Source organism: Schistocerca gregaria, chromosome 3 (genome assembly GCF_023897955.1).
Source record: "Schistocerca gregaria isolate iqSchGreg1 chromosome 3, iqSchGreg1.2, whole genome shotgun sequence".
Taxonomy (NCBI): Eukaryota; Metazoa; Arthropoda; class Insecta; order Orthoptera; family Acrididae; genus Schistocerca; species Schistocerca gregaria.
The window spans coordinates 863,391,147-863,406,294 of record NC_064922.1 but is presented as its reverse complement, the minus strand read 5'-3'; the positions used below and the strand labels follow the sequence as shown (position 1 = coordinate 863,406,294).

Sequence of the window (15,148 nt, the reverse complement as noted above, 5' to 3'; positions counted from 1 at the left end):
CTCAAATAAGTAACAGTGATGAAAGAATATCAGAATATACTGTCAGCTATGCTTTGTGTGATGGTCAAGATAAACATCTACCAGAGTTATTTGTAGAAAAGAGGGTGATGTTTTGTGAAATTATTTTGAGTTCTGTAAGCAGTAACTTCCACTGAAAAATAGAAACCAACAAAAATTATAATGTTTCAATTTTGAATGTCAAGAAAAAAAATCAGCAAAAAGCTTACGTTTTAGTTTTAATATGAAAACAAAATTCAGTTAAAAAAAAAGAGTGGAATGAGGTTTACCCTGACAACACCTTTCTTAACAAGAGGCTCATACTGCAGTGCAGTTCGAATCTTCACAAAAAATAACAAAAGTGTAAATCTGTGCCTGTCTCTCAAACGGTTGCGTAAGTAGATATATATTTCCACATATTTGATTGTCATTTATAACATATGTTCTCTGTTAATTCTGGAACCTAAAGGATAGAGGAACATATTTTCTGTGCTGTCACCAGCCTCTATATGGGACATGTCAACAAAGAACTCCTCTGATAAAATTGGATCAGTTTCAGCAAATATTTTTAAATATGCTTGTACACTTTTAAGGAATTCAAAATCCTCATACTTATTGTACAATATATATTCTCCTGCTGTGTTTTATAATGAAAAATTAAATCCCTGTTTTAAACTCAAAACATATGTCACAGTCGTCACATTAGAAGAAAAGCAGATGTCCACTTACAGCTTACAAACTTCAGTAAAGTGCAGAAATTCAATGGCTGGAAGGTTTTTTAATGCTCTCCTTCCACAAATTGAATGTGTTGTGGATAATGAGCTCCTTTAATACTTATGCAAGGCTTATGACTTTGCTTGTTTCAAGGATCACCTCATACTCTAAAAGATTTACTGAATCATACTGTATACTATCCAACATTTGCAGATTTACATTCATCCTCAAATCCTTACATGTATGAGTGTGTATCTTCATAATTGCTTCTCAATACTGCAATTCTTTATAAAGGAACCTACCTAACATGAACAAATTTAAGGTTTTAAAAATTGGTTGCCACTATTTACTTAGTTTTATGGAATGTTGTATTGTAATAACCACCACAAACTTATAAAATTGAGTCGTTCCACATCCTGATCTGTTAAAGACACAGATTTATGAAACACAAAACTAATAAATGTGTAATATATTGTTTTGCTAGACTATCTACCACAGCAGCTGTTATACACGAATTATTTTTTCCCATCTTAAGCATACTGCAAGGATGACCATTGAAATGAACACACAATACAAAGAGCTGAATCATGAAAGAATTGTAAACTATTCTATGGAGACAACTTTTGTGAAGATTTACAAAGATGAAAAAGAAAATGCAGGTTCCTTAAAAGCAAAAGTATAGGAAAGAGTGAAAGGGCAAACAAGTTTTTTCAGCTTCGGTGTCTGCTAATGATGAGGGAAAACCCTTTGACCTCAGAACATTAATAGAGAGCAATGAACATCAATGATCACTGATGATTCTTTGTAAATAAAAGTGAAATGTAAGTAGTGTAAAACAGTCTTAAATTACAGCATTTTTAAGATGGAAAAAATAAATAAAAGTTTATAAAAATAAATGTGTGTGCTGTAAATAATACAAGTTCGTGGTGAACATTCAGCATTATTAAAAATCAATAGGTTACAGCTTACATGAAATAACTGAAACCACAAATGAAAAGCAGACCAAATCAATACACAGTTTTATTTGAACTGACCATAATGAACCCTAGTTACAAGGGTTATTAATATTAACATATTTACATTTTAAAAACATATGTATTGTATAAAGGAAAGAAATCAGCCCAGTCTCCTCCTACGAGACAAGAGTTAGTTGTAACTTCTTGCCAGGAGAAGGAGAAAAAACAAAAAAGTATGCAGTAATCTATAGCAAATTTACTGGAAAAATTTGTGAAACCCTAACATACTCCTCACTCAGAAAATGGGTATCACACATTCGACTTCTCTTCACATTCTCACAGCTACTTACTGAAAATAAACTCTAATCTGCAACTATTTCATCACACCACACAATATCCATAAATAAAGCTTTTTTCAAGCACTGAAATAAAGAACATTTTAAATAACAACTCTGTCTTAACTCCTCTGCATGGTCCCAATTCAAAAATTTGGATACTGAAAATATGCAGTCCACAAATTTATATTTTGTGCTTCACGTCTGTTCAGACAGTCTCAAACAAATCTGCTAATGTTGCAACAGTACTTTGTGAAACTGAATGCTCTAATTAGGGGTGAGGGAAACATAAAAGTGATTCTCGCAGACCATTCTGTACAACTAACTTTGTAGTTAGCACTTAACTACATGTTAAGAATACATTAGCTGTGGATTTTGAAAGGGAAAAAAGAAAAAAAAAATAAAGTCAATTTTCCCTGTTCTTTTACAAATGAAAAAACACACTGACATAGCCAACACATTGTGAAAAGCTAATCACAGAAGTAAAGGCAAATACATATGCTGAAGATTCACAAAAATAAAAATGAATAATGTGAAATCTTTCATGACCGAATGGTGAGCTTGCATGTGAAAATTCTCTATTACCTGTAGTCTCTAAATTTAAAAAAATAAAAACTGAAAAGATATGAACTATGCCACTAGTTTGTGGGAAATGTATTGTTCACTTCTGTGTGTATACATTGTCACCATCCAGTCTTTGTGACCGTGAGAACTGCATCCCAACATATCATTCCTCAGGAACATTAAACACAGGAAGCCCAGATAACTTTATTGAATCAAAACTAGCTAGTCTGCATCACAAGAATTCTTTCCCCATGTAACTGGACTTTCTTTCTTTCACTTTTTATGGGTTGTTATCTACAAATGAATACAATTGCTCTTCTCAACACACATTTTTGGACAGACTGACGATATGGAACACTTTGTAGTATATTAGCATGACAGAATATTTTTGATAGTCGAAAACAAATAAAAATTTGAGACGGTTTGGACAAATCCAAAATTAACGTACAGGCTGCAATATTGCCCTAAAATTGGTCCACATCATGTGTCTCCATGCAGACCCTACAATCCTTTTCCGGATATGTTCAGACTTTCTGGAATGTGTAACGAATGGTTTGGATTTAATTAGTCATGCAATGGAACTACACAAGCACACTTCAGTGAATGAAGTTGCTGTCAAATTCTTAAAAATATAACACTGAAAATGTAACAATAAAGAGGGTGAGTGTCACTCGGAGATACATTCCATAAAACTTGACAAATAAAAATAATGGATGTAGTAAACAAAGTAGTATTTTGCAGAGATACTTTATAAATTACATAGCAGGATTTGTAATTTGTCCACAGTCTGTCCCTACTGACACACATTTTAAATGATAGAATGAAGGAAACTAGGCCTGGGGAAAACAACTTTAATTTTTTTTTACATGGAATGTCACTAAAAACCACAGGAAACATTAAGTATGTATCAAGACAGCATCACAACGCAGAGTTAAGTTTCCATCTTGATTAAAAAACTATAATGTGAGCAATGCTCTTGCATTAGGAATGCAACCAGTACATGCCACAGAGCTGTGTGTGTATGTATATACATATATACGTATGTATATATATAAAGTACTGCTGAACTCAAGTCACTCACAGATGGCGACACTTATTTTCTCGTAATGGCTTCCAATGCCATTTGCTTCGGCACATTGCAGAGCTTAGTGTGAAGAAATTCTGCTGCGCATTTGTGAAGATACTGTGATTGAGACAGCTGCTGTACTTGGATCACAAAGGCTTTTAGAATGGCAACACGAGAATATAAATAGCATTACACTTGAAAACCATTATCAGTGGTCATTTGTTATTTCACTCTCACTTGCAAAACTAACACACAACATATTCAGAAATAAATCTGCATAACCCAACATTTTTTTCAGCTTTCATTGATATACACACTCCAATCAGGGTAACAGACTGGAGTAAGATTTATATATATCTTTATCCGTGACTTGGTCATAAAGAATAAATACTAAATAATATTTCATATTTATGAAATAGTCACATTTATAGAAAAGTGAGCACATTTTAAATGCCATGAGGCTAATTTCTTCTACCGTATTTGCACATACACACTGTACAATAAGCACCAAATTCATTTACAAATAGGAACACACGATATTACAGTTGTTTACAGTATTACAAAACAAACATTTGGATATGTTCAACCTCATGCATACAGTTGTGCACACGAGTACTATTGTATGTGGATGCGCGCACTCAAGCACGCACGGGCGCGCGCGCACACACACACACACACACACACACACACACACACACACACACACAAGCTTGCACCTTCAACAAATACAAAAAATTAAGAATAACAAGTAACGCAAAGTGCACACAACGCTTTACATGGGCAGCAGTACTTGTAACACTGCTACTTCTATATCAACATGTTAAGTACACAAAAAGTCTCAATTGCTCCACAATTGTTCTATACACTGATAATCTACTTAACACACATTGTGCAGGAACATGTGAAGCACAAAAACATCTTTACCACCCAAATTTCACCACACTGATCAAGAAATAACACCCACTGTCACTGCACTTCAGCCTCAACAGCCTGAAAAAAATGTTTCGGCACCTTCTACTGTTGCACCCACTTACTCAGGAATCTTCTGTCAAATCAAATGCACCTACAAATCACAATGGCTTAGGCACCACACATTCCTGCCATCATACAAACATGGGAAATGGGTACAGGCAAGGGGAGAGCATCTGACAAACTGGGAAGCTCTGGGAAAAAGACAAAATTCAAACACTTTCAAACCTCAACCTACAATCTAGTGGCACAGAACAAGAAAATAATTTAACAATTTAGACACCATCCAATATTGCCAAATTACTGTGGTATTTTGTTTTGCAGCTAGCAGACTACGGTACTATCTGCGCAACGATTACGTGGCAAAGTCAAGGCGGTCCCACGACAGGTTTGACCCAAGCTCGCCCGTGACTCTGAAGTCCACGTCCTCCGTCCCAAACAGGTCAAATGGGTCCCGCGTATCCGACAGCAGTGGATCGTATCCTGTGCTCCCGCACACCGTCGAGGGACCCGGGAAAAGTGTGGTGACGGGAGTCGGAACGTGTGGCGGTGACGGGACGTCTGTATCGGCAGGTGCAGGTGGCACTAGGCCATCCAACCAGTCCACATCGGTCACGTCCATGTCCACCGGGACGTCTACATCCATGAGCTCATCGGCAGTTGGGACGGCCGAAGAAATGGACACGGCGTCTGGAGGGTGAGCCACCTCCATCTCAGCATCAGAATCGAGTGCGCCAAAGTCTGTAGGATCGAGGACACTCAGGTCAAGGGCCAGGCCCAGGTCAGCTTCCACACCATCCGAGTCAACGACACCTGAGGGCCTCGCCACCTCCTCCAGCAGGAAATCCAGATCTTCGTCACGGAAGTCTGCCGCATCACCGGACACGTGCGGCACTGGAGGTGGTGGCGGAGGCGGTGGTGGTGGCGGCGGGGGTGGAGGTGGTGGTGGAGGCGAAGCTGTGTCGATAACAGAAAGGAACTGGGGGGGCTCTGAAGAGGCTCCGGCAGGTCCCGAAGTTGGCGTAGCCGGGTCCTGGGCCGCACTAGGGGGCAGCTCTCCATTCTTGATGAGTATCTCTAACACGTCGTCCACAATCTGGCTCTTCACGTGCCTCTGCTTGGCAGCCTGGTGCTCATCCTGTACAAATACATTCAGAAATCATTTTATCGACTGTCCTCCAAAACATTACGACTATCGCATAAAGTATAATAATAGAATAAAAAAAACACACACACACACACACACACACACACACACACACACACACACACACACACCTCTACTCACCTGATGAAGCTGCCAATATTTTTATCAAAATTTTATATCAGTGAATTTCAACAGACAGTGTAGTAAATCAGGTGGGACAGTGTAGTAAATCAGGTGGGACACAAAACATTTACTTTTTATGTTAATCAAGAGAGAGAGAGAGAGAGAGAGAGAGAATGTATGTGTGTGCACATGAGGTGCACTGCAATTTTTTGGAATGTCTAGAGTAATTTCAACAGAACATGGTACAGATATGACTTATTGTGTGAAAAAAGTACCACTGGGAATCAGGTAAGACATTCCCTTGCAAACTTTGGGGTGAGGTTTGCATGTGAAAGTAAAAATAATAACAAGGACAAAATTATAGTGGAATTAATTTTTTTCCTGGTCAGTAGGGTGACTGGTAGCAGTCCTGATGACGTAACCTCTAGGGGTGGAGGTGACAGTTACACGGAGTTACTTGAATTAGTGGAGTCACTTGCAAAGCATGATTTCTCCTGCCTGGCACAAGACTAGGAGGAATAAGTATCCGCGGCAACAGCAGGTAACTGGCTCATCATTCCAACTTAGCCATGACCATATACTAACAGGTAGCACAGCAACATGTGGAGCTGGTGCTGTCTAGAATCTTGAACTCATTATACTACACAGTAAATAAAGTGTTGGAAATAAGTGAGGCACATAGTGATTCACATACAATGGAAATATTAAACAATACGTTAGTACGAGCATGTAAAATGGCTTAGAACCACACTCAGCTGCAGTCAACTCAAACACATTAAGATAATTCATTACATAGCAGCACAATTACACAAAATACTGGTATAATTTTTAATAGTATTCATCTCTGAGTATAGGAAGGCAACAGCATACTATCTCCATCAGGACTGTGCCTAGTAAAGCAATGTAGTGTTTGAAACAATCTTCAGATTGACGACTGCTTTACTTTTTTACTGTGTGAGGAGAATGCGCATCATTTACTTCTCCACAAAGAAGCTGAGTTCTTTCCTACAGCACACTAGGCAGTGCTACAAATGGGAAGCTAGGAGGTCAAAGGGCAGATGGATGATCTTCAGCTTTCCTGGTAAATCATCTGTCTGTATTGTTCTCAGATGTCCAGCCAGATGCAAACATTTACATAATCAAATAAGTTGATCGCAAATTTGTGTGTGGCCACAACTGAGTGAAAGGCTTTAGGAGTTTTTCCAACATCTGAAATCTCTGTGCCTTCATTATCAGATTCGCTACCAATGTGTAAGAGTGTGGTGAACTCCAGTTTTTGGGCATCCTAGTCAAATGCACAGCAGACTGCACTGTGGAACACTGAGTGTTCAGAAAAGCCACACTGATTTGTTTCTCCACAGCTCCAGTTGCCATTATCCTTCACAAAATGAGGGTGTGCTATGTACAAGGCATGGCTGAAATATATAACATTCTTTATTTTTACTTCTTCACAAGTTTTACATTATCCCCTTCAAAATATTCCTCTCTACTACAGTTACACTGCTCCTTGTAAATTTTGCACTGCTCAAAGCTGTGTTTGAAGTTCTCTTCCGATAGCATGCTCATCATCTCAGTTGCTTTTTCTTTCACAATTTCAGTTGTCTCATGTCTTGTTCTGTTCAGTGAAGATTTTGTTGCTGGGAATGGAAAAATGTTTCTTTTTGAGGTATCATGATTCATCTGGCTACTATTAATTTCTATATGAACTGTGAAATGTCTGCCATTAAGGCCATTAAGGCTTCACAAAGTCCGCCACCTTTGGCACTCCCAGCGTGTCTCCTTCATCAACACAAAGCACCGTCCTCGTCACAGCAAAATTCCAGCCATGCAGCTGGACCATGTGCTGGGGCTACCCCTCTCGTCCGCCTAATGTTTGCCACTACGTGTTTGTTGCCGAGCCCCGGCTTGTCAAGCGCCCGGCTTTGACGAGCATCCTGTGCGGCCGCCCCCATTCCAAACATTTAATATTTCCATGGTGCCACAACTCGCACGTTACCTCACAATGAAATGTGACTCCTTTACACTTTAGACTACAATTAGAATGATGCAAGCTGGCATTTTTGGTCAAAACACCTACACCAGAATCTAAGTTTTGGGGCAACTGACATGGCAGGTATCAGCTGCAAGTATGCAATGTCATAACAAATAACAATACCGCCATGGTAGTCAAGGAAGGGCAGCAGAGAAATGGAGCAAAGATGCTCATTGTATGGGTATCACCTGAAGATGACGGAAGGCCTGCTGTCTGAATACAAGAGGGAATCGGAAAGTGACACACAATAATCCCCCCGCCCCACTTGCTATTGTAGCTGGAATGTTGAAATTTCACAGTGATACTGTTTGAAGTCTGCGCAATAAAATAGAGGGTATTTTGTTTTCAAGTGCAGCTCTTAGCAACAGAAGCCTGAACTTCGATACATACATGACATACATGTCACTGTCATCAACTCGTGAAGAGCAGCGAAGTATAGTTCGATACTTCCGGGACAAAGGGCATAAACCAAGTGAAATTCATAGGAGCATGCGTGGCGTGTATGGGGATGACTGTATGGACCTTAGCAATGTCTCCAAGTGGTGTGCATTCTTCCAAGAGGGCCACGAGCACAGCTGATAGTGACTGGAAACTGTGAACAAAAGCCATTGCCTTCAGTAACCTCTTTTGAGACCTCTTGAGGAAGCCTTCCTAGCCCCCCAAAACCCTAAGCACCTTGTCTAGTGCAGGCGCAATCCTCCCACACCCATAACCCCCCAACCACCCCCAAGAATCATCCAGGAAGGAGCGCTATCACCATGTACAGGAACAACTGAATCACACCCTTCACCAAGGCTTTATATATCACCCCGGACTATAACAACTAAACCATACCATTCACTAAGGCCCTGAAATGAGGGACATCCTACCCAAGATTCCTACAACCGCTCCTAAAGTTATGTTCTGTCACTCACCCAACCTACACAACATCCAATCCCTTGCCACAGGTGTCATCCAGGTGGAAGACCTGTAGAAGCCATCCACCCAGCACTACAGTTTTTTCAGGTTTATCCTATCCCATCAGTGGCAGGGCCACCTGTGAAAGCAGCCAACAGTGCTGCAATCACTGCATTGCTTTTTATGTCCACCAGAATTAATGGCCATCAGCAAACAGTGACTAAGAACAAAGTTGACCACAAAGGTAGTGTAACACATAGCTGAGCACAACATGGTTTATTTCAATGGCTGATTCATAACATGGACCATCCAGATCATTCCTTCCAGCATCAGCTTTTCTGAATTAAACAGATGGGACTTTTCCTTGCAACACATCCTTTGCTCCCGTAACCCTCCTGGCCTCAATCTCCATTACCCCATCCCCATACCCACCACACACAAGTTTCCCTTTTCTCTGTCTCACCATCCCCTCCCAATTCACTTCTCCACATCAGCTTCATCGTGCGCCACTACCAACCAGCTCAGACACCCGTGCATCGTGTGTCTGGCCTGTGCGCCTGCCATCCCTCCCTCACACATTCCTAGCCAGTACACTGGCTGCCTCCCTCTGAGCTGTTAGTTACCCACTCCCTGCCCTCTGCACCTCCCTCCCTGTACCCACCCTATCCAGCACAACCCCCACAATACCCTAGTTCACCTGCATGGCTGCAGTGCTGGGACTCCCAAAAGCTAGCAAGTTTTCTTTATTTTCTTTTGAGTGTGTACCTGTTGCTGACTGAAGACTAATGCATTTTAGTGAATGGGTTCCCTTTACTCTTAAAGTATTTAATTTCTACTAGAACTGTCCTACAACAGGATGCGGCACAGGGACTTCCTTATTTTTTTAAAATCATAAATCAGAAAGTATTAGACACATCATTTTAATTATTCTTTCTTTCCAAAGAGTAACATCTAAAGTTTTGTTCCATTAAGTTATGAAAATGATATCTTTAATGTGGCCTCCGTTCTGCTCAATGCATTTGGAGAGTCAAAATCTGAAGTTTCAGTCCATTTTTTCCAATACGTCTCTGTCAATGTCGGCAATAGCAACATGAATATTGTTCTGTAGCTCAGCCAGGGTCTGTGGATGATTGGTATACACCAAAGATTTGAAAAGCCTCATAAGAAAAAGTCCACGGCACTAAATCCGGTCAGCGTGCTGGCCGCTGGAGATCGCCCCTCAAAGAGGTGAGATGATCGGATGATCGGAGAAGAGTTCGCCCAACACAGTCATCAATGTTCGTGCTGTGGCGCCATCTTGTTGGAATCAGACATCATCCACATCCATTTCCTCAAGTTCTGGAAGTAGGAACTGTTCAATCATCTGAACATAATGCTCGAAAGTGACTGTCACTGCCTTATCGCTCTCTTCGAGAAACGGCGGGCCAATAATGCCATCTTTAGATAGTGCACACAAAATAGTCACAGGTTCTGTATGCAGGGGCTGCTCATGATGTTCTCAGGGGTTTGTGCCACTCCAGTACTGTATATTCTGTTTATTCATGCAGCCAGACAAATGAAAAAGTGCCTCATTGCTGAAGAACACTAAGGCGTCTTGAGGCAGCTCGTCAAACAAGGCCTCACACTCATTTTTTCGTGAAACAAAATCACATGCATGAAGTGTGTGCACCACTGGCAGTTTAAACAGATGAAATTTCAACTCATCATGAAGAATTTGTCTCACTGTGTGTTCAGAAACTGCAAAGGTAGCTGTACGTTTGCATCCAGATCGCTTGGGGGAATTTAAAATTGACACCCGTACCCTCTCGATCTTTTCAGGTGGTCTGGTGGTTCTTGAAGATCCTGGTTTCTTTTCCTGCACACTTCCAGTATCTCTAAAGGTGTCCACCCACATAACAATTGATTTCCTATCAGGAACACGACCTGCAGGCGCGATGGTGAACTGTTTCCTGAATGCACGCTGAGTTCTGATGACGGAATATCCATTCGAAAAGTAGGCCACAATGATGAACGCGCACTCCTCTCTTGCCCATTTCACGATCGCTTCTAAACTAACCTTAAAGAAAACGTTAAGTCTCACACTTTTTATTGAACTGAAACCCACACAGCAATCAGTGACGGCTGCTGTGTGCCGAGTGTTTCCAATAATGAAGTTCCCATGCTGCACTCTGTATAAAAGTTATATTTTGTAATCTAAAAGATCTGCAGCTTGCTGTCTAATTACTAAGTCCAATGAATGCATCCAAGTATTGCTAATAATGTGACAGATGGTGTACTCCCAAATGCTACAGGACAAACTCTTGTGAGCTAACACCTGTAGCATAGCACTGTGGTTAGCTTGTTAGCTGGCATGCTGTGGGAGGACAGTTTGAATTCATCTGCCAGAAATTATTTGTCATTTAGTATTTACCGTTGCTGAAAGTTTCTTGAAATATCTTATATTTGTAATGATGGTATATTCTTGAATAGTTGATGTTTGTATAAATATCAGCATTCTGGAATAACCTGTGTTTGTATAACAAACAGCTGCAGTGTATGTCCAGGAGGTCAGGTCTGTTCTGACTTTACACTGATGTCATAACAAATATCCTTACATTTCTAAGACCCGTACTTCACTGACAAGTATGGTGCTCAATTAAATATCTAGGTGTAAAGTATCAAAATGGCAGCAAATGGGATGAGCACATAAGGTCAGTTGTAGGAATGGAAAATGGCTAACTATAGTTTATTGGCAGTATTCTGGAAAAAGTAGTGTTTCTATAAAGAAGACCATGTACAGAATGTTGTGCAGACCTGACCAGGTTAGATTAAAGTGGAACACACTGAAGCAGGCATGCTGCTAGATTCGATACAAGTTGATTCAAACGGTACTAGAGTGTCATGAAATGCTATTATGAACATTTAGAGAATCAGCATTTGCAGCAGACTACAGAATGAGTGTACTGCCTCTGAACTTCACCTCACAAAAGGACAACAGGGACAAAATAATAGAGGTTACAGCTCATACACTGGCCGACAGGCAATAAGATTTCCCTTGCTCCATTTGCTAGTGGAACAGAAAAGGGAAGGGAAGGGAATGGTTAGCAACAGTACACTCTGTCATGTGCTCTGCCGTAGCTTGTGGGGTACATACGCGTATGTAGAGACACCAAAAGACATGGTATAGTTTCGGATCTGTAACAAACACATACCTCGATATGTTTCGTTGCTTCGTCATAATGCGGCGGTGGGACCTTTGGAATGATGAAAGCGGCCGTTGTGGCTTCTGTAGGTGCTGCCTGTGTCACACTTACTTTGACACTTCCATCAGCCATAGATGACTGCTGTGTCACAAACGAGCCCAAGAAGTTCGGTAATGATGCGGTCCTGTAAAACGAGAAATCATCAGTTTTAGAAAAATATTGAGTTGTGTAAATACTGCCTCTGCTTTGTATTAGTACAGCATTTTCTTCAGATCCTAAGAACAAAATAGTGCATAAAAATGAAATAATAAGGACAGACAATCACAGTAATTTTAGGCCAGCATTTACATCCACTGTTAACATGATCAGGTATACCATGAAAATACTGTCAGCAATATTGGGATCTACTTTTAACTAATGAACTTTAGTGCTTGAAATGAGTATTAATAAATAATTCCAATATTCTGGAAACAGATCAGTGGTATGTTAAGAACAATTTCATAAAGATGAAATCAGTTGATGACTGTAATCATCATCATTAGGAGGAGGAGGAGGAAAAATAGCCACTTGGCTGGCATCCACTTCTAGATAACAGCCTCCTCTAGACTTTTCCACACATTATAATGTCTTCAGTTATAGCCATCCATGTCTCTCTTGCATGTTTCTATATCCTCTGCCCACATTCCATTGTTATCTTGGTCATTCCTTGTATCTTGGGCTCCAGCAAAGATATGCAAATGTGTATGGTCCTGCTAATACTGACGGAATTTCAAACAAATTTCTTACAGTTAGTGAGGTGCAGCAGCATCTGCTACAAACTGCACATCAGGAGAAAAAAGTATCCACATGGGGCTGACAACGTGCACAAGGGCTCGTACTACCCATCTCAAAAGTATTACATTGTCAGGCAGCACACTCCTGAAATGTGCCCATTGGTGCCACACACGTAAGTGTCATCTGTACAAGTGGTCTGGCAATAATTTTCAGCATCATCGCTGCTTCCACCATTGTTATCATTGCTATTAGAACCATCAGCTTGTACACTGTGTCAATAGTTTGTTCCACTGGAAGATAATTTTCATTCGATTTAGAAATGTGACGGCATTGTGAAGGCACACACTTCTTCACCTTTCCTATGAAACTTTTCTTCTATGATTTATTTGAATCGGCCAATGTGAATGTAACATACTTCTTTTGAAAACTGGCATTTTGCTTTAGTTTTATATTTTAATAAGGTAATAGTTCCACTTTGTAAATACCATATTTACCCAATTGTAAGACAAGACTTTTTTCCCATATTCGTCATTCAAAAAATATAGGGTTGTCTTATATTTGCAGATTAAATTATTTCTGCTGAGGTCAACATTTTTATGTTGTTCACTAGAGTGTATAGGGGTCGTCTTACATTTAGAGATGAAGCTTTGACGATTTAGGTAACATTCAGATTTATTTTGAAGAATTGAGAAGGGCAGGGCTCCATAAACAATACTTGTTTTCCAACAGCCTCAAGATACGCTGAAGTGCAAACAATACGTGACATTGACTCATGTGGTGCTAGTGCAAGAGATTTGAGAATCAAGTCATGGTCCAGGTAGGCTGTATTCTTTTTATTATCCATGTGGATGGCCTATTTCAACTGGTTTCAGCTTCCAGAGACTATGGTCATGTGTACGAGAGTTGCATTTGCGCGTGTGTGTGTGTGTGTGTGTGTGTGTGTGTGTGTGTGGAGGGGGGGCGGTCTATTTTCAACAAAGGCCCTGTTGGATGAAATCTCATTTTGTTGTGTCTATCTGTGACACAGTATCTTCACTATATGGTGAGTAGCAATTATCCTTTTTATAATATTGTTGTTGTTGTTGTTTATAATATTGTTTTCAATTGCTTGAAAATCATTAAAGGTTGAAATAGGCCAATGACATACATAATAAAAAGTAAACCAACGTGTCCTCTGAGTATTTTACAGTGGCATGACTGGATAAAATCTTCTCGGTTTTCAAGCCGTGTCAATTCCAATAAAATTCTCGAGATTTTGATGGATAGCTCCACGATCATCGTCAGGAGTAAAACCACTGACTGCTGGGACTGCCACTATTTCCCACTTACATACCTAGAATTACAGCTGCTAACACCAATCAGAGAGGGCCGAAACGATGCATGTGCAGAAGGCGAGTTGGTCAGCTCCGGCCCGCCGCAAGACTGAGTGACGTCAGGTGACACAAAGGGCCGGTGCCACATCTGAAGCTACCGCTCCTGCCTCCTACAAGCATTAAGCATCCTATGTTCCTTCTTTCTGACATCCGAAGCCTGCGCTCACACCCTACTCAGTATGTAGTCGTGGTCTCTGTTGAAATTGTTGCTGTTCATTCTAATCTCAGCCACCTCTTTTATAACTGAGTCCCAGTATGTTAAGACTCTCTTTGTAGAACACAGAAGCTCCCAGTTGTTTATCTTATTTTAACACTGTAAGTAAAGTGCTCATTGTTGGGCATTCAGCAACCAATTTGTAGAAGCCTTATATCATATTCCAAATAACTCATGAATCATCAACTTTGCTTTCAGTTTCTCTCTATGATTGTTCTTATTCGCTGTGATAAGTGACATAGGTTTCTCTTGTCAATCACCCGTTTGGCAACATGTGACAGAACACATCTCAAATTTATGGGCTGCTTTAGATCAGCCTTGTCCTTGACAAACTTGTGTATGTTCCACACAATTTTATGGCTCTGATGGGTCAGAAGTTTCTTACCACCTACTTTCTTCATCACCAAATAGGGCACTCACAGCTCACTTGACATTTTCTGAACTGTGTCAAACAGGGGGTGTGACTGCAGGGGCAGTAACTATATGTCCAATCTGGCTCCTTCCCCAACCAAACAAAATCAGCGCAGAGCTGGTGCATGTGCTGACACAGTAGCTCATGATTCACCAGCACCTATACACGTATTGTTCACTACCTGGATAAAAGTATTAAGGGACTGAGACTTAGATTAGATTCAGTTTTCATTCCATAGACAGAAAAATGAGATGATTCTCATGCATGTGGAACATATCAGAATGTATAATGTAAAAGACACTATAACATTAAAATATAAGACTCACTTCCCTGATCATTTGTGAAGAAACTGTCAAAATACGTGAATAAAACTGGAACTGCTAATATTTACAA

The 15,148-nt window shown here is 40.3% G+C and overlaps 1 protein-coding gene across 4 annotated transcripts in view; it reads right to left on the bottom strand.

The window, feature by feature from the left end:
- Positions 1 to 1,702: 1,702 nt before the first annotated feature.
- Positions 1,703 to 15,148, bottom strand: part of LOC126354877 (myocardin-related transcription factor A-like) — a 306,159-nt gene continuing 292,713 nt past the window's right edge. For all 4 annotated transcript variants that reach the window (XM_050004891.1, XM_050004892.1, XM_050004893.1 and 1 more), the window contains 2 exons: positions 11,992 to 12,166; positions 1,703 to 5,739 (listed from right to left, as the gene is read on the bottom strand). In XM_050004891.1, the coding sequence (XP_049860848.1) occupies positions 4,957 to 5,739; positions 11,992 to 12,166 (958 nt within the window). In that variant the 3' untranslated portion in view covers positions 1,703 to 4,956. The remainder of the gene's footprint in view (positions 5,740 to 11,991; positions 12,167 to 15,148) is intronic.